Genomic DNA, 21,194 nt, shown 5'->3' on the forward strand with positions numbered 1-21,194 from the left:
CAGGTGTGAACCACCGTGCCCAGCCCTGTCTGTGCTTTTAATTAGAAGAGAGTTGGATTCTTGGGTATCACATTGATGTCAGGGCTTATTTGCACAAAAATAATACATCCATTAGATATTTAATAAATGAAATTATCAAAATTCTTACTTTTATAAATACATTGTAAGTTTTTAATGAAAGGTTTGGCCATGAATAATTTTGGATGACTGTTCAATTTGTAAGCCATAATTTTAACAAGTTTCAAACAGCCAGTGTAATACTCTTGCTTGGTCCTCATATGAGCAACTAAGTAGTGAAAAATGAGACTTAACTAGTTTTCCTTCTTGTAATTAGAATTTCATGTTCTAATGTTAATAACTTAATTCTTTACTAAAAATGATATAACAAAATTTGCAAGGTGGTTTTATATACATTCTCATCTCATCAGTTCACCAATCCTGCTAGTCAGTTGCTATAAATAGATTTAACATAAAAACTGAGGGTCAAAAGGGAGGGCAGGCACATTCATATAATTAGTACTTAGGATAAAATTTTAAGATTTTCTAACTCCAGGTTCATTGTCTTTTGCATATTACTTGCTTCTGCACTCCACTTTCTTTTTAATTGAGGTAAAATTTACCATATTAAGTTGTACAGTTGAGTAGCATATACTACATTCACTACATTGTGCCGCTGTCACCCCTATCTAGTTCTGAAACGTTATTGCAAAAGCAAACTTTGTTCATATGCAGCATTCAAACCTCATTATTTTTTCATTAGCTGCCTTCTTTTATGTCTTACACATAGCCTAACCAGGCCAGTGCCTTTTGTTTTGCTGCTTACAGCAAGCCTTAGGTATTCTCTGATGCTTTATCCAAACTGTGTTTAAATGTCAGAATTTCTGGTGATTTCTACCAAATATCTTTTAAACAAGATACTTAAAGCTGCAAAGCATTTTTAAATTAAAAGTGGGCCAGCTTCTAATATATAGTCCACCAAAAGATTATGTCACATTTTTTTATTGCACAGGCATTTGATGACTGCTTCATATTTATGTATCTACTTTCTATTAACCTGTGTTTTGGTGAAATATTCCTGGTCTCTGGGTCTAGGGTCTGCTTGTGGGTATAAAAGGGCACTACGATAGATCATCATATTCAGCATAGAGAACTCTGATTAGATGTATCCACTTCTCAGTATCATGGATGATTTAGTATGTTTACTATTAAGTCAGCCCAGGTGATTTAGACCAGTATACTTTTTGTTATTAAAGAAAGGATAAATTGTAAATGCATTTTTCCATCTCCAGTCTTGTTTCCTACCTAATGAGTTAGTCAGAATAGGAACGTTGATTGGAGTCTAGACGTGTCAGTGTTACTCTAGAAAAATAACTTGTTAGTATGCTATATGAGTATATACTGTGACAAAAAGCACTTAGTACAAGCTAATACACTATTAAGTTCAGGGGGAAAATTAGTTATTGAAATAACTAGGGAAGAGGGGAGTAAATTTCAGAAAAATCCAGACTTAAAATTCAGGTTTTCTATAAATTAAAACTTGTATCTTCTTCATTTTAATTTTGATTATGATGATAGACACTATTGATTGTCTCTTCCATGCCAGGGGCATTGCTGTACACACTACATTTTCACAAAACCTCTGTGAGGTTGTAATGTTAACTTCATGTTACAAATGAGGAACTAAGACCCAGAGAAGCTAAATAATTTGTCCAAGGCTGAGTTGGGATATGGTAGTTCTGTTGATGCCCAGGGAGGTCCACCGATTTCCTGTGTAAATGTCATTTAGTGGGTTCTTACTACATTCTTTATGGCTGTTTCTCATTGTTAGCCGCTCTTTCTTAGCATTACAGTTATTGATAAAATTTCAGCGTTTAAAAGGACTCTTGAGATGATCTGCATCAACCTCAGCATCTTCACAAACTATTTAGGTGCTTTAGGAAATCAACATGCTGCATAACAGTATCTAATTACCCAATTTATAATCATTTTCCCCCACATTTTAATGGAAACCTAATAATAATGGCTAAAATTTGTTCAGTCTCATACTTGTGTTAGGCACTCCCCTAAGCGTCTTTCACGTATTATCACAATACATGAAATACACAAAAGGATGTGTTACCCCCTTTTTACATGGAGGTAACTGAAGCTCAAAGAGGGTTAAGTAACTAGCTGCTATATGATGGAGCTGGAATTAGAATCCAGCCAGCTTACTCTCTTTTTATTCTATTCTCTTATATTTATGTATTTTTCTTTTTTGAGACGGAGTTTTACTCTTGTCCCCCAGGCTGGAGTACAATGGCGTGATCTCGGCTCACTGCAACCTCTGCCTCCCGGGCTCAAGCGAGTCTCCTGCCTCAGCCTCCCGAGTAGCTGAGATTACAGGCACAAGCCACTGTGCCTGGCTAATTTTTGTATTTTTAGTAGAGAAGGGGTTTCACCATGTTGGCCAGGCTGGTCTCGAACTCCTGACCTCAAGTGGTCCTCCTGCCTTGGCCTCCCAAAGTGCTAGGATTACAGGCATGAGCCACCGCACCCAGCCATCTCTTAGCTATTATATTTTGCAACTTCCCAGAAGTGGTCGGTGAATCCCAGGCTCTCATGATTTTAAATCAGACATTTTGTATTTGATTGTATAGTGGTGGGTAACCAAATACAAAAGAAAAATTTCTTTTCACATGGCAGTGGAAAAACTGGCCTAAACTAATCTTTTACTAATAATGACCTCTAAGTAGAATGATAGGCTCTAAACTGGTAGGGGCAGTTCAGTTGACTGTTTTCGTACAAGGAGTATGGCTTTTGTTCAAGGGAATGCTGTATTAGTTGTGAGTAGTTGGGATTTTATAAATACAGAGTGTGCCAGATGTTGTTCATCTTTGGCACTTCTGTTTTAAGGAAATATAGGCTTGCCTCTTGGGGTCAGAAAGGAATGCTTCCCCCCTTTGCTGTTGTGTACAGTTTTCTTCATATGCTACATATAAAGTTGCCTTTTTAACTTTGCAGCCTCCTGGGATATTCACTGTAGAGAATTCCCAGTCCAAAGTTAAATGGGTTAAACTGGGGCCGGGCATGGTGGCTCATGCCTATAATCCCAGCATTTTTGGAGGCCAAGGCCGATGATCACTTGAGGCCAGGAGTTCAAAACCAGCCTGGGCAACATAGTGAAACAGCTCTCTACAAACAAAATTTTTTTAATTAGCTGGGTGCGGTGGCACACACCTGTAGTCTAGCTACTCAGGAGACCAAGGCAGGGGAATTGCTTGAGCCCAGGAATTCAAGGCTGCAGTGAGCTGTGCTCATACCACTGCACTCCAGCCTGGCCAACAGAGCAAGACCCTGTCTCTGAAAAATAAATGGGTTAAACTGCATGTTTTATTGTATAGTGTCATTTATGGACCAGGAAAATATAATCCCAGCACTTTGGGAGGCCAAGGCCAGAGAATCACTTGAGGCCACCTCTACATCCATAGGTTTCTCATCTGTGGATTCAGCCAACCACAGATAGAAAAAAAAAAAAAATTTAATGGGTGATTGCATCTGTACTGAACATGCATAGACTTATTTTTTTCTTGTTATTATTCCCTGAACAATACAGTATAACTATTTACATAGCATTTTCATAGTATTAGGTATTACACATAATAATGTAGAGATAATTTAAAGTATATAAGAGGATATGCATAGGTTATATGCAAATACTACACCATTTTATTTAAAGGACTTGAGCATCTGTGGATTTTTGTATCCTCAGGGATCCTGGAACCAATCCCACTGATAACTGAGGAATGATTGTGCTGTGATTGTTTAATTCCCATTTTTACAGCTTTCAAAAGTATTACACTTTACATCAGCTTCCTCATGTGTTCTCTCTTCCTAATAATGAGCCCCTCAGAAAATTCTGAATTTGATCCATTTTTTTGTGTAAACCTGGAATGCTGTGTTTATCACTTTGTTTTACAGTAAATAAGATGAACAAGTTTTATATTTTACATATAAGTAAAATTAACTCATCAAGTGAGACTGGTTAACATATGAAATACTCATGTTTTCATTTATATTGATAAATTCTGAGAAAGAAATATACTTTCTCTGTCAAGTTATTTCCTGGAAATATAAACATTCAAGGACAAATTGTACAGTAATTAATGCTGTAGTTGTGGTTATAGCCACATAATGTTAAAAGTAAATGTGTCAAATACTGAATGATATTGCATTTGTCAATGCCCATATGTAATAGTTTATGTATCATGTATTGACATTATAACCTTAATTTTATTTCTTTATTTCAAATTTTTAAAAAACTGTAGGATAGCAAGCATAGCATTAGCTCTCAGTTTTTAAAATATGCTTTTAAGCCTAATTCTCAGTGTGATGCAATCACTAAATATGACTCTGCTAAAGGAGTCATATTATCAACATGACCTATTACACTAAGTGCCCCTCTGCAAATGAAACTGTAAAGTACCTAGTGTAGTACCTGGCACAGAACAGCTTCTTTTTTTTTTTTTTTTTTTTTTTTGAGACAGAGGTTCTCTCTTGTTACCCAGGCTGGAGTACAGTAGTGCCATCTTGGCTCACTGCAACCTCCATCTCCCGGGTTCAAGTGATTCTCCTGCCTCAACCTCCCGAGTCGCTGGGATTACGGGCGCCCGCCACCACGGCCAGTTAATTTTTTTGTATTTTTAGTAGAGATGGGTTTCACCATGTTGGCCAGGCTGGTCTCAAACTCCTGACCTCAGGTGATCCGCCCACCTTGGCTTCCCAAAGTGCTGGGATTACAGGCCTGAGCCACCACATGCGGCCGAACAGTTTCTTAAGAAATGTTCATTCCCTTCCCTCATACTAGTTTGTTGTTTTCTTTCTTGTATTGGTTCATTTGCTGTCATCTTCCCAAATTTATGGGATATGTATTTTCAGAATGTATCGCTTTTTTAGGAGAACCTGTTTTTCACTGGGACTAGTTAAAAGGAATGAGGCCCTCATTACTGTATTTTACTGCTTACTCCCAAATATTGGAAAACAAGAAAGACACTAGGGGAAAAGTTATTCTGTTAATTTGAAGTCTTGATTTTTTTCTGGTATACTATGCTGATGAAATGTATTGTTTTCCATCTGCAGATCCCTTGCAAGCAAAAAAAGTCAGAAAGGTGCCTCCTGGTTTGCCTTCTTCTGTAAGTACCTATCTTTTTTTAACTTGATGGTAAACAAACTGATTTCAGGTGTTCCGTATTACCTTGCTACAAGAGTACATTCGATTGATGCAAGTGGGCATACTTTACATAGTAATTGTTCAGTGCTTAACAAAATCATTGATTGAGGTAAATCCACATTTAATGTTTGGTTTTTAGATTTCTCTGCAATGATTTGTAGCTTACTCATACGCTCTTACTCCTTGTCCCTGTCATTTGAATTCCCCTCTTGGGAAGAGGACTAGGCCGGTAGCTGTCAAAGATGATCTCCTATACAGGTCTTTTGATGTTTAATTAGTCATTATGTTGCTGAACAGGAGGACAGACAGAGATTAATAGCTGAAAATCTTAGAAATTTACATTTGTAATAATCCCAATGGAGCTAAAGACATTAAGATTCGGAGTACATGTTTGGCTCAGCTTGCCTCAGTAGGACTGAGGTTATTAATATGCATAAATCACCAAGTCAGATGTTCATTGTGAAGCCCTTGTGGGTTTTAAAGCCTTCATTAAGCCTTTCCTAACTTCAGCCTAGCATCAGGAAAGCTTTCAAGCAACTAGTTTGTTGATCCCTCTTTGCTCAAAAATGTATCCTTTGAGAATAAAGGGCTCTGATGAAGAAGGTTGGAAAGGTTTGGTGGAACAATCATTAATGGCCATGATAATCTAATACTGTAGGGGCGACTGTGCTATTAAATATACTTTATTCTTTAAAGGAGTAAAAGTACTTGTAAAGGAACCTGCATCGTAAATCTACCTACAATTTTTAAATCTCTGGTGCAAAAAACGGAAGTTTTTTTTTCTTCTCCCTTTGCTTAGAAGAAATGGTGAGTGAGGCTGTTTGATTGAGGCCCCAGTGCCTTGTAGGGTACATCTTTTTGTTGTGTAAATGGATGTTGGGCTTTTATTTGGCAGTACTTAACACATGGGCGCAGGTGCCGCCAGATGAGTCAGCTCATCGAAGTATAGACTGAATGGAATATCCGGCTTGGCAAGTAGTAATCTAGAAGGAGCAGCATGGGTCTGAGCTTTTTAGTTTTTATTAAGGCTGAAGTAGAGATACCATCTTTTTGGTTGTCTGCCTTCCTTCTTTTCTGTGTTATTCCCCTGCCTTCTCTACCGTGTGATACATGAAAAGTCGAATTTGAAATCCTCTTTGTAACTCAGTTCCAGATGGATCTGAGTTTTATGCAGCCTAGGGCAGCTGTGCTCTGAACCTGCAGCCTACCTGGAAGGTTGGCTTGCAGCTGCAGGCATTCTTAAAAGCTTTTGCTTGCATAAGCACTTGGGCCCACTAGAAACTGAATAGCGGCTTGATAAACAAAATGAACACAATGCCTCAAATCATTATTCCCGAAGACAGGAATTTTTTTTCAGCAGCAGCTAAAAATAGTTGGCAATTTACATTTTAACAGTTGTGTGCTATGCAGGGGTAGGTGGTTCAACAGCATAACAGATGATTTCTGTTAAATTAACAGAAATCATATTAAAACTGACAGTACTGCTAAAACATGTAGCAGTGCAATTTTCTTGTAATTTATTACTATAATTCAATGAGAGTAATAAAAGTTAAATTACACATTAATATTTAGTAGAACTATACAGGTTAAAAAAACAGATTAGTGAATGAAAAATTCATCTCATTTCTTAACCTGACATTAAGAAACAGTGTATGTTCAGTATTCCATAGTTCTTTGATTTTAAAAGCAGTAGGCAAAATGGACAGAACAGTCTGGAAGGAGAGTAGACACTGGAGGTCACCAGCATTTCTTACATTCGTAATCATAATAACATTCATTACTTGGAGGTAGTAGTTCTCTGTATTGTCTCAGGTATCTGGAACAAGTCACTGAATTCTGATGAAACCTTGATTTCTTTGAGAACCATTAGGAAATTTTGCAGGCCAAGCCTACTTATATATTATATTTTACTAGCTATATTAGTATATATTAAATGTTATTAAGGATGTATAAATAACACATTCATTTTAATTAATTGAAAGTATGTTTTAGATAAAATGCTGTGTTGAAACCTCAGGGTCTTTTTGTTTTATTTTGGTTTTTTTGAGGCAGGATCTCACTCTGTCACACAGGCTGGAGTGCAGTGACACAGTCACTGCAAACTGCAGCCTTAAGCTCCTTAGCTCAAGCGACCCTCCCACCTCATCCTCCCAAGTAGCTGGGACTACAGGGACAGGCCACCACGGCTGGCTTTTTTTTTTTTTTTTTTTTTTTTTTTTTGTAGAGAAGAGGAGGTCTCTCTCCAGGCCAGGGTGGTCTCGAACTCCTGGGCTCTGTGCTTCTCCTGCCACAGACTCTCAAAGTGCTGGGATTGTAGGTGTGAGCCACCACACCCGGCTGAAATCTCAAGTATTTAAAAAAGAAAACAGAAAAACCTTAAAGACAGATATTTTTCCCACTTCTAGGATTAACTGTAAAGATTTTAAAAGAAAATACTTCAATAAATAATGACAAAATATGTCCTAAGAACACTTAAGGTTATACTGTTTACCTTCTCAGGATCTAAAATAGAATTTTAAGTTGTGATTTCCTATTTCAGAGCTTTTATTGAAAAATATGCAAACTATAAACTTTTGACATGCAAACTGTAAGAAAAATGGAGTATTAAAAATGAAAATTGACTATGTATATTTTATTTTATGATAATTTGAATATTATACTTTCCAAACCATATTGGAAATTTGGCAGTAGCATTCAGGATTTCATCAGTTTGCTACTTGTTCATTCTATCTTTAATCTGTAAAATATATGTTACTTTTTCTAAAGAAACAGTGAAAGGACTAAGTATCGCTGATACTGATACAAAAAATAATAGGCAGGGTTACTTAGCATGCAAAGCATTGATAATCTGTATAATTTGATCATGTAGCATTGATTAGAGACTTTTTTTGTAAACTGATTTATATTTAGGTATCATAAATGCCTAACTCAGCTTCTCTGTTCCTCTCTGCAGAACCACTGAATAGTAACTTTTGTTTGTGGATGAAGGTCTAACTAGGCTGTATTAAATATCATTAGAGCAGTATAGTCAGTAACATTGAGTGAATGGTTCACCTAAATCTGCCCAGCTCAGTTACTGATTGGCTGTATAGCCTTAGATTAGTCAGCCCTTAGGATGTTTGGAGTGGGAAATTTGAAGTTCCTTTCAGGTCTAAATTGCTACATACTTACGGTTTTAAAACTGATATGCTCAATAAATAACCAAAAAAAGAATAGTGAGCATAGTTTTCTTCCTCCTGATGAAGAAGTGATGTTTTTAAAGCACATGAGATTCTCCACTTGCTTTTCTAGACAGATTTAAAGATTGGGAAAAGTGGACTTTTGTAGCAGCAACAGTAGAATAATGCTTGGACACCGAGAATTCAAACATATACAAACACCATGTCTTCTAGGACCTCACTATCTTATATGAGAAACAAGCATTCAGGGAATTAATTATATTGCAGTGAAGCAAGTAAGGGTGTGTACCAGGTGCTCTGGTGACATAGGGTAGGTAGAACTAACCCTACTATAGTGACTTCAGGAAGAGTTGACATTTAAGTTATGTCTGGAAAGATGCGTAGCAGCTCATCTGTTAGAGAAGGAGAGAATGGACCAGACAGGTAAAAGGCCTGGAGGTGTGAAAAAATAAACACGTGTTGAGGTCACATCTAAAAAGTACAGCATTACTAGATTATATACAAGTTGCAACCTTTGTAATTTTCCTATAGCAAACCCACTCTTCTACTCCAGAGGTAGATTGAGTGGGGGCACACATAAAATCAGTACAGATATGAGAAGAGATAAGTTGTCATAGCAGTCTATCCTGGATAAACAACTCAACTGTTCTGGCCAAGAGATAATGGAAGGCATTTATAATTGTTAAAGTTTTATCTGGGAGTTTCCAAAGGCATGGGTGGTACTTTGGATTTGCAGGGTGTTTTACTTCCGTTTTAGGGTTCTTAAACCTCCCCTCCCATTCTCTAACTGCCAACTCTTGTCTTTGTTCTTTGCATGTACATCAGCTGTTTTTCATCTATATGAGATCTTTACTAAGATACAAAGTTCAAGGGAATTTTGAATCTCTGGGTGGGGATTTGGGGCAGGGTTTTTTCCTGGTAATTTGTGGGGGGAAAAAAAGGAAACATTTGTAATATATTTGTTAGCATCCTTTACAGCCTCAGTGTCACTGTGTTGTTAGTGGTGCAAGACTTCATGTGTGAGGAACTTTGTTAACCATTACCCATATCCTAATCTTCAACCGTTTGCCAAACAACTCTACAACTAATATTCCCTACTTACAAATAAGAAAATTAAGACTCAAAGACATAAATTAACTTGCCAAAAATCACACATAGGGCCAAGATTACAACCTAACTTAATATCAAACACCATTTTCTTTTTGAGTGTTAAAATCTGATTCTTTAATACCTTGGTTTATTCAGAAAATATCTTGCTTAGTATATTAAATTGAAACTTAAATTTATTCTGTCAATTATGTTTTTACTGATCAAATTTATTTTTATTTGGCTTTGTTGTTTAAGGACCTACAGTGGTAGAAAACCACAGACTTCCCAATTAAGCATGTAATGGATTTTATTTATCTGCCCTCAGCTTTTTTTTTTTTTTTTTTTTTGAGACAGAGTCTTGCTCTGTCTCCCAGGCTGGCGTGCAGTGGCATGATCTCAGCTCACTGCAAGCTCCGCCTCCCAGATTCATACCATTCTCCTGCCTCAGCCTCCTGAGTAGCTGGGACTACAGGTGCCCACCACCACACCCGGCTAATTTTTCGTATTTTTGGTAGAGATGGGGTTTCACCGCTATAGCCAGGATGGTCTCGATCTCCCGACCTCGTGATCCACCTACCTCAGCCTCCCGAAGTGCTGGGATTACAGGTGTGAGCCACCACACCCAGTCTGCCCTCAGCTTTTTATTTTGTAACCTTGGAGAAGTTGCTGTTGAGTTCTCGGAACCTCCAGTTTCTATTTGTAAAAGGGGATGATAATGCCTATCTCAGATGTTATTGTGAGACTATTATGTACCTACTATAAGTGTGGTGTATCCTAGATACTCGGTAAATGTTCCTTCATTATTCTAGCTAGTTCATACCACTACAGCCTGAAATTTAAAGAAGTTTAGCATTTCATTTTTACCAAATTTTGATGAAAAGCAAACATAAAAAAGTTTGAAGATATATAAAAAAGGATAAGTATTATAGTGAAATAAAAAGTTTTCACGTTACTTCCACCTGTGTATATAATGTATGTGCCTGGCACCTAATGACTGCATGGTAAATTGTAGCAGTTCCTTTTGTTGTTTAGAAAGCATTCACTTGCAGAAAAACAATCTACAAAAGGAAGGAAAACTTGTTGAATCAAATCCGGCTGCCCCTAGAATTCATTCTAATTATTTTTGTTTTCTGAACTCTCAGGAGTCGACACTTTTTTTTTTTCCTTTTTTAAATCAGTCATTGAACATCTTTATGGCCCTCTGAAGCATTTCTCAGATGCAGAAAAGTTTCTTTGCTCTTTATTCTTTATTTCTTAAGTTAGTGTTAATATTTCCAAACATAGATCATTTTCTTTTATGTGCTGCAGTAGATAATAGAAGAAGCAAGATATATCAGAACAAGTCTTTCCAAAATGTAAGTAAATACCTAGAGAGATTTGAAATGCCTTCCTAGACCCAAATACCTAAAGTTGTATTCTTGTTCTATAGCAATTGAAAATACCTTTTTCATATCAAATATTAACTCTGCATCAAAATGACGTGTCTTACAAGTTTTGAATGTAACTTGTTTGCAGTCCCATACGTAGCCTGATGACATGATTGTTTCTTAATCAAGTGTCATGTTAAAGAGTGTATGTATGTATTCCCACAAAAGCTGTTACTGTAATTTCTTGCTTAAACTCTCAAAGTGTAATTTACCCCATCAAGAAAAATATTTTGTCAGGGCACGGTGGCTGTAGTCCCAAGGCAGGAGGATCACTTGAGCCCAAGAGTTCAAGACCAGCCTGAGCAACCTAGTGAGACCCTGTCACTGCAAAAAAATTAGCCAGATGTGATTGGCACCCCCTGTGGTTCTGTTTCCTTCGGAGGCTAAAGTGGGAGGATCACTTGAGCCCACCATGTTCACTCCATTGCACTCCAGCCTGGGTGACAGAGGAAGAGTCTGCCTGCAAATAAAAATTTGCTAGCTCTTCTCCACCACTATAAGGAACTTTATTGTTTCTGACATGAATCAAAACAGCTTAGACTCTACTTTTTCTTGGTTTGATGCAGACAGGTACAAAGTTCAGTGGCCCTTGAATTAGTCACTGACTGTAATTTAGAAAGTGATGAGGCCAGGCATAGTGGCGCACGTAATCCCAGCACTTTGGGAGGCCAAGGTGGGAGTATCCCCTGAATCCAGGAGTTTGAGACCAGCCTAGGCCACATAGTGAGACCTTGTCTGCACACACACACAAAAAAAATTTTTAAAAACTGTCCAGGTATGGTGGCACGTGCCTGTGGTCTCCCCTACTTGAGAGGCTAAGGCAGGAGTATCTCTTGATACTCCTGAAAGAGTTCAAGGCTGCAGTGGGCTGTGATTTCACTCACCACTGCACTCCAGCCTGGGTGACAGAGCCAAGACTCTGTCTCAAAAAAAAAAAAAAAGAAAAAGAAAAGAGGTAAGAAAGTGGTGCCTTTCTTTCTCCTAAAGTTTTTATGGAATTTCATTTTGTTGGGAATGGCTCTTTTTAAAAAAATGTGGATTTTTAGTCATTTGTTATCGTAAATTTGAAATTGTAGGGATACCTTTTGAGACAATTGGAAATATCCTGAGGTATTCCCAAACCATAAAGACTGCTAGACCATGTCTAATAATCTAGCGTGCTGCTATACATACTAAGTAGAATAAGAATATTCAAAAGAAAAAAATACTAAATCCTGAGGGTGTCTAAACTGAAGATTTTTTTTTTAATAGGAAAGAGATGACAAACAGAACTTTCTGGGATGGGTGGAAATGAATAATTTTAAAACTATGTTTTAAGAGCTTGCTAGCCATCTGAACCAGTAAGAAAAAGGTCAAGAGTTAGAACTATAGAGAAACTGATAGCTCCAATTTATCCATGAAAATAGTAAGATGAGCAGCAGGAAAAATACTCTGTGAATAGAGTCGTATGGAAGTCACTAGGAAGCCAAGATAACAGAGTGTGTTTATAGGCAATTATCCGGCCCGGCCAGGCGCAGTGGCTCTCACCTATAATCCCAAAACTTTGGGAGGTGGAGGCGGGCAGATCACTTGAGCCCAGGAGTTCGAGATCTGCCTAGCCAACATAATGGAACCCCGCCTCTATAAAGAAATACAAAAATTAGCTGGTATGGTGTTGTGTGCCTATAGTCCCAGCTACTCTGAGAGAGCGTTGCTTGAACCCTAGAGGTTGAGATTGCAGTGAGCCAGGATCACGCCACTGCACTCCAGCCTGGGTGACAGACTGAGACCCTGTCTTAAAAAAAATAAAAATAAAAACAAACAATTATCCAAGGCCCTTAAGACTAGCAAGAAATCTACTGATTCTGGAATAAATAGTATTTACATAAAGTACCAGCTTTTGCTGAACTTCATGAGTAAACCCTCCAGATCTTGAACATGAGTTAGAATAGGTATTTGCTTAGTTCCTTGGGCAAACAGCATAGAGAACACACAACAACTGTATGTACTTAAGAGTTTCTTATTTCGGGCTGTTAGATGAGGTATGTCTATCTGAAGGCTACTGTGATACAAAATTTCCAAAGTGGCTTATTCAGTCTCTGACCTTATAGGTCAGACTAGCAGAAAAATCTTTGTATGTGAAGTACGTAAGTGGATTATCCTATAATCCATTCCAAACTTATATTCAGTTTAGTCATTAAGTGAAAGATTTTTTTCATACATTAATAAGAAGTAGCCACTGTTTATGCTAACAGTAACCACTGTTTAGAACAGTGTCAGAATTAATAGCCTTTAATGTGTAGTTCTAAGATGTTGATTTTTGTGAGAAGTCAGTAATGTCTTTGATGTAATATCAAACCAAAAAGCAGAAGGAAAAGTAACCAGTGAGTGAGTCCTATGGATCCAATTGTACTGATATGGCTGTATACAGTGATACTTGTTATTGTTATTTTCTGACTTCTCTATTCCTTTTAAAAGAAGAACATGGCTGCATTTCATTTACAGGTAGCTTTTAAGGTTTATTGAACTCTTTGGCTGCTGGTAAGATCTTGGAGACTTCACAAACCAGATGTAGGATAAAGCCCAGTATGTGTGCATGTTTGTAACTCATATGGTTTTTAAAGGATATATCGTTGAATTATGTAAATGCCTTAGTCTGTCAATACAATAAACTCTGGCCCAGTGCCCAGGGTCTTAAGGCACTAAAGAATACAAGGTAATGAGGCCAGGTGTGATGGCTTATGCCTGTAATCCCAGTACTTTGGGAGGCTGAAGCAGGCAGATCACTAGGTCAGAAGTTCGAGACCAGCCTGGCCAACATAGTGAAACCCCTTCTCTACTAAAAATACAAAAATTAGCCGGGCATGGTGGTGCACACCTGTACTGACAGACACTTTATAAAACTTTATTTATGAAAATAAATAAAACTTTATTTATGAAAATAAATAAAACTTTATTTATGAAAATAAATAAAACTTTATTTATGAAAATAAATAAAACTTTATTTATGAAAATAAATAAAACTTTATTTATGAAAATAAATAAAACTTTATTTATGAAAATAAATAAAACTTTATTTATGAAAATAAATAAAACTTTATTTATGAAAATAAATAAAACTTTATGAAAATAAATAAAACTTTATTTATGAAAATAAATAAAACTTTATGAAAATAAATAAAACTTTATTTATGAAAATAAATAAAACTTTATGAAAATAAATAAAACTTTATGAAAATAAAACTTTATTTATGAAAATAAATAAAACTTTATTTATGAAAATAAATAAAACTTTATTTATGAAAATAAATAAAACTTTATTTATGAAAATAAATAAAACTTTATTTATGAAAATAAATAAAACTTTATTTATGAAAATAAATAAAACTTTATTTATGAAAATAAATAAAACTTTATTTATGAAAATAAATAAAACTTTATTTATGAAAATAAATAAAACTTTATTTATGAAAATAAATAAAACTTTATTTATGAAAATAAATAAAACTTTATTTATGAAAATAAATAAAACTTTATTTATGAAAATAAATAAAACTTTATTTATGAAAATAAATAAAACTTTATTTATGAAAATAAATAAAACTTTATTTATGAAAATAAATAAAACTTTATTTATGAAAATAAATAAAACTTTATTTATGAAAATAAATAAAACTTTATTTATGAAAATAAATAAAACTTTATTTATGAAAATAAATAAAACTTTATTTATGAAAATAAATAAAACTTTATTTATGAAAATAAATAAAACTTTATTTATGAAAATAAATAAAACTTTATTTATGAAAATAAATAAAACTTTATTTATGAAAATAAATAAAACTTTATTTATGAAAATAAATAAAACTTTATTTATGAAAATAAATAAAACTTTATTTATGAAAATAAATAAAACTTTATTTATGAAAATAAATAAAACTTTATTTATGAAAATAAATAAAACTTTATTTATGAAAATAAATAAAACTTTATTTATGAAAATAAATAAAACTTTATTTATGAAAATAAATAAAACTTTATTTATGAAAATAAATAAAACTTTATTTATGAAAATAAATAAAACTTTATTTATGAAAATAAATAAAACTTTATTTATGAAAATAAATAAAACTTTATGAAAATAAATAAAACTTTATGAAAACAAATAAAACTTTATGAAAACAAATAAAACTTTATGAAAACAAATAAAACTTTATGAAAACAAATAAAACTTTATGAAAACAAATAAAACTTTATGAAAACAAATAAAACTTTATGAAAACAAATAAAACTTTATGAAAACAAATAAAACTTTATGAAAACAAATAAAACTTTATTTATGAAAACAAATAAAACTTTATTTATGAAAACAAATAAAACTTTATTTATGAAAACAAATAAAACTTTATTTATGAAAACAAATAAAACTTTATTTATGAAAACAAATAAAACTTTATGAAAACAAATAAAACTTTATTTATGAAAACAAATAAAACTTTATTTATGAAAACAAATAAAACTTTATTTATGAAAATAGAAGTTTGCCAACCTGCACTAGATTTAAAGAAAAGGTAAATGTAGTTCCAGTGAAAAACAGACCTAAAGAGTTAAAAATAAAATTAAATACTTCTTAGTCCTGATTCTTGGTTTTATTAAGATCCACTACCTTGTATTCTCTTTTTTTTTTTTTTTTTTTTTTTTTCTGAGACAGAGTCTCGCTCTGTTGCCCAGGCTGGAGTGCAGTGTCACGATCTCAGCTTACTGCATCCTCCACCCCCTGTACTCGGAAGGCTGAGGCAGGAAAATCACTTGAACCCAGGAGGTGGAGAGTTTATTGTATTGACAGACACTTAACTTAAACTTAGATATATTTGTGCCAATCACCATTTTTTTTCCTGTTCCAACTTTCTGATAGAACCTAAAGCTGGGCCATAGTGCCCAGCAGTTTGGGAGGCCAAGATGGGAGGAGTGTTTGAGCCTAGAAGTTCAAGACCAGCCTAGGCAACATAGCAAGACCCTGTCTCTACAGAAAAAAAAAAAAAAAAAAGAAAAGGAAAAAAAAATTGGTCGTGGTAGTGTGTGCCTGTAGTACTAGGTACTCAGGAGGCTAAGGTTGGAGGGATGGCTTAAGCCTGGGAGTTTCAGGCTGTAGTGAGCTGTGATCACGCCACTACACTCCAACCTGGGTAACAGAACAAGACCCTGTCCCCAAAAAAACAAAAAACAGAAGAACCTAAAGTTAAAGATAGTTGCTGGCAGCTTGGGAATCGGTTCCAACCCAAGTGTGACTGTGAAACCGATTCTTTTGAATCGTGTGTCATGTTTCTGGTCTAAACATAAAACCTTCATACAAAAATTAAGAATATCTTCCATCCCTAGAAAATTCATTTTTTCAATGTTAATCCCTATGAATCTAAGTAAATTTTATATGGTTCTTAGTTTCCTTTTTTGCTTTTATGAGGCTAGTATTAATAATAAATAATAAATAGGCCGGGTGCGGTGGCTTAACGCCTGTAGTAATCCCAGTATTTTGGGAGGCCAAGGCAGGTGGATCACTTAAGGTCAGGAGTTCGAGGCCAGTCTGATCGACATGGTGAAACCTCATCTCTACTAAAAATACAAAAATTAGCCAGGCATGGTGGGGCATGCCTGTAATCCCACCTACTTGGGAGGCTGAGGCAGGAGAATCACTTGAACCCAGGAGGTGGAGGTTGCAGTGAGCCGAGATAAAGATCGCACCATTGCACTTCAGCCTGGGCAACAAAAGTAAAACTCCGTCTCAAAAAACAACAGCAAAAATAATAAGTAAGAACTAAGAAAACTTCAAGTTTTCTGACTTGAGCTTGACAATTTTTTAAACTGTCAAACTCATCATTATTTGAAATCATGATTTTCAGTATCTTCTCCAGTAACACAAAAGATATTTTAAAATTTCAAAAATCAGTAACTTAAATGAGAATTAGAAAACTTATTTGCTACTAGTATGGGCTCCATCTAGTAGATTCCCAGTCAGGAGAATATGAATCCCTTCTGTCAAAATCAGCAAATATATACTAAGTCCTTATTGTGAATGAAGAACTATTTTAGACTTTAGGGATTTAAATATGAATAAAATATGGACCCTGACTTCAAGATTCTTTTTTTTTTTTTTTTTTTTTTTTAAAGACAGAGTATTGCTCAGTCTCTCAGGCTGGAGTACAGTGGTGCGATCTCGGCTCACTGCAACCTCCACCTCCTGGGTTCAAGCAAATCTCTGCCTCAGCCTCCTGAGTAGCTGGGATTGCAGGCGTCTGCCACCACACCCGGCTAATTTTTTTGTAGTTTTAGTAGAGATGGGTTTCACCATCTTGGCCAGGCTGGTCTTGAACTCCTGACCTTGTGATCCACCCGCCTCAGCCTCCCAAAGTGCTGGGATTACAGTCGTGAGCCACCGCCCCCGGCCAAGATTCTTATAGTCAAAAGATAACCTTGTTCTTTGGACAAAAATAACCTTTTTTTTTTTTTTTTTTTTTTTTTGGAGACAGAGTCTCACTGTCACCCAGGCTGGAGTGCAGTGGCATAATCTTGGCTCACTGCAACCTCCACCTCCTGGGCTCAAGTGATCCTCACACCTCAGCCTCCCGAGTAGCTGGAACTACAGGCAAGTGCCACCACAACTGGCTAATTTTTGTATTTTTTTTTTTGTAGAAACAGGGTTTCATCTTGTTGCCCAGGCAGGTCTCGAACTCCTGGACTCAAGTGATCCACCCACCTTGGCCTCCCAAAGTCCTGGGATTACATGCGTGAGCCACTGCACCCAGCCTGGAAAGAAAGAACTTAAAAAAAAAAATTTTTTTTTTTCTTTTGAAACAGGAATTCAGTCTGTGGTCCAGGCTGGAGTACAGTGGTGCCATCATAGCTCGCTGCGGCCTCAGACTCCTGGGCTCAAGCAGAGAGGCAGTCCTCCCACCTCAGCCTCCTGAGTAACTGGGACTACAGGCACATGCCCCTACACCCGGCTACATTTTCTATTTTTTGTAGAAAAGAGGTTTTGCTGTGTTGCCAGGGTTGGTCTCAAACTCCTGGCCTCAAGTGATCCTCCCATCTTGGCCTCCCAAAGTGCTGGGATTACAGGTGTGAGTCACTGCGGCCAGCCCAAAATGTTTTTTGTTGCATAATTGTTGTTCTCCAGGCACATGATGTAGTATTTAGGAAATGCTTTTTGAATTAAAGGGATAAAAATAAGGACTACAAGGCCATTATTTTATGTATCTATAATAGGAAACATCACCTGTTAATGACTTCCTGCTCTAAGCTGTACTTTTTAACTTACTTCTCTGATTGTTCAAACCTTCAATATGTTAACTGGCCTTCTTTGTATAAGAAACTGAATTATATGTCCCATTTCTCCCTTCAATCATGCAGTTAATTCCTAGTTACCAAAATAGGAGCATTTTACCAAAACCAAAACAGAAAGCAGGAAAATTACAGGTAATTCAGCCATCAGCATTAATTCTACATTGTTTTAGGATGATCTAATTAAAAATACAGGGCCATGGTCCTCACGCGAAAGAAAAGTATGGAAAACAACAATACAGGAATTATTTTTCTAAAGGAAATAAGTTACGGTTTCATTGACATAAATTTGAAACAGAGGACAGTCTTATATTTCTCTTACTAGAATTCTCTTCAAGAATTTAACCATTCGTGGTCACCTGTGTAGCTATCATCTTTGTCTAAACCACCTTTACTTCTTTCTTAAATTATGGCAACAGCTTTATAACTGGTCTTCCAGTTTTATTTTGTTTTTATTTGTAGACACAGGAACATCCTTTTAAAATCTAGGTCAGATCATATACTCCTCTGCTTAAAATTCTCCAGTAGCTTCCCTTATTATAAAACCAACATCTTTAAAATGGCTTATAAGACACCTGCCACCTTTCAGACTTCATCTTCTACCACTCTGCCCCTCCCTTACTTCACTCTAGCCATAATCTCCTTTTTACTGCTTCTTAAAGATGTCAAGCACACTCCTACCTCAGGGCCTTTGCATTTGCAGTTTATGGAACACACTTTCCCTCGTATCCAAATGGCTAGTTTTCTCTTTGATCTCATATCACACTGTCAATGAAGATCTTTTGTGACCATCCTATATAAAAGGGCAACATACCCCTAGTACCTCCTCACTCTTTTCCTGATGTATTTTTCTCTACAGTACTTCATACAATCTGATATGGCCTAATTCGTTTATTCTTTATCTGTGTTACCCAGGAGCAACATAATAAAGCAGGGATTTTATTTATGTTGTTTATTGCACCTGCAGCACAGAGGTGCATAACAGATACTTAATAACTATTTGTTGAATAAATGAACAAAGGCAAATGATTAGCAGTACAGCCATGGCTCTTCTTTCTAGACCGTGCTTAGCTGACTCAGACAAGGTATGAGCTACATACTAGATAATCTAAATTATCTTCAGGAGAAAGATAGCTACATAACTGTATGTTTTAACTCACTGTATTATAAAACATCTAACGTGCTTAAACTTTGTAAACACTTTTCAGGGAGGAAAAGAGAGAGCTCCAGGTTTTCATCAGAAAAGTAAAAGTCTTTTCAGCAGCAAAGAACACTGTAGTTATTTCTATTTACATGGACAGTGTGCCCCTTGGTTAGATAGGAATTATTAGATAGGAAGTAGATGAGAGCTAGGAAGTCATGCATTTGTTTTCCGATGTGAGGTCTTAGCATTAGAGTATCGTGTTCTTATATTCATATAATCTTTATTCCCATTTTAACAATAGTAATACAGTTTGAACCTTTTTTATATAACAGCCATTTCAGTCTGAAATCACCAGTGTTATGGCAAGGAAGCGTCCTCAAGATCGTGCACCTATAAAGTTACTGTAGTGTTGCCACACGTTTTTCACTCTTTACTCCCTTACTTTATCCTGTAAACTTTACAACCTACATACTCATTACAGCCACATTTGTGTATAATAGTCCTGTTTACTACTCTACTAAATTCTTCAGCCAAAAGGAGCAAAGAAACAAGTCATAGATGGGCACTGCATCTTTATTACAGAATAGTGCAGGAGCCTCAGCCCACTTACTTAAGATGAGCTCCCATATTGACTCCTTAACTCTGTGTTGCGTGCTAAAATTATAACAAAGCCATCCCTGGAGGAGATTATATATTATTTGAAGGGCATAGCCATAAATGTTTTGTTTTCCAGGTGATGTTATATTAAACATGAAATATCTGACTTGTAGATTAACTTGCACATTATTGAGAAACCAAAATTGTTATTGAGTAAATTAAACAATGACAAAGTTAGGTAAGAGTTGTTATGTATCGGTAGGATGTCACTGCTTTTCTTTATTTTGTTTTACTATTTTGTTCAAGATAAAGTTGATAGGGCAGGGAGCAGGGAGCAGTGGCCCACGCTTCTAATACCAGCACTTTGGGAGGCTGAGGTGGGAGGATTGCTTGAGCCCAAGAGTTCAAGACCAGGCTGGGCAACAAAGTGAGACCTTGTGTCAATTATACTTTAAAAATAAAAATAAAAAAGAAAGATTATGGTTTTAAATGAAAATATTACTAGGCAATGGAGTTATATATGACTAGCCTTTTAGATACTTCATTTGCTGGCATAAATGTTATTAGAATACAAAGCTTTTGGACTCTTGTCTTAGAACTGAGAAGTTGTAATTATGTTTTCAAATTCCTTTTTTGGTTCAGCCTTTCATTTCATGTGAGGGTTTAGACTTTTAATTATGCCTCTTGCAGGTATGATTATAAAAATACAATTTAAGGCTGGGTATGGTGGCCCATGCCTGTAATCTCAGCACTTTGGGAAGCCGAGGCTGGCAGATCGCTTGAGTTCAAGACCAGCCTGGCCAACATGGCGAAACCCTGTCTCTACTAAAAATACAAAACTTAGCAGGGTGTGGTAGCACACGCCTGTAATCCCAGCTACTCTGGAGGCTTAGGCATGAGAATGGCTTGAGCCCGGGAGGTGGAGGTTGCAGTGAGCCAAGATTGCACCAGTGCACTCCAGCCTGGGCAACAAAGCAGGACTTTGAGACACACACACACACGCGCACACACACACACTTTAAGATTGGTGTGGACACCTGGTATCATCTATGCCAGTGGATCACAGCTTGAATCTTGAATCTTGAATACAACAAGATTCAAAATACATCAGAAAAACCTAACAAATTCTGTGGATTCTATAGTTTACCAAAATAAAATGGTAATTAAACATCAGGTTTCTTTCACTGGAATTATTTCAGCTCAGTATGGCAATGCTTCATTTACCTTTTAATCTGAAG

At 35.9% G+C, this 21,194-nt stretch overlaps 1 protein-coding gene across 8 annotated transcripts in view; it reads left to right on the forward strand.

Annotated features, from left to right (window-relative positions):
* TCF12 (transcription factor 12) overlaps positions 1 to 21,194 on the forward strand; it is a 371,464-nt gene that overhangs the window by 273,781 nt on the left and 76,489 nt on the right. For all 8 annotated transcript variants that reach the window (XM_003827877.8, XM_008953204.7, XM_003827878.7 and 5 more), the window contains one exon: positions 5,116 to 5,168. In XM_003827877.8, coding sequence (XP_003827925.1) covers positions 5,116 to 5,168 — 53 coding nt within the window. The remainder of the gene's footprint in view (positions 1 to 5,115; positions 5,169 to 21,194) is intronic.

This window comes from Pan paniscus, chromosome 16, assembly GCF_029289425.2.
Source record: "Pan paniscus chromosome 16, NHGRI_mPanPan1-v2.0_pri, whole genome shotgun sequence".
NCBI classification, from domain to species: Eukaryota; Metazoa; Chordata; class Mammalia; order Primates; family Hominidae; genus Pan; species Pan paniscus.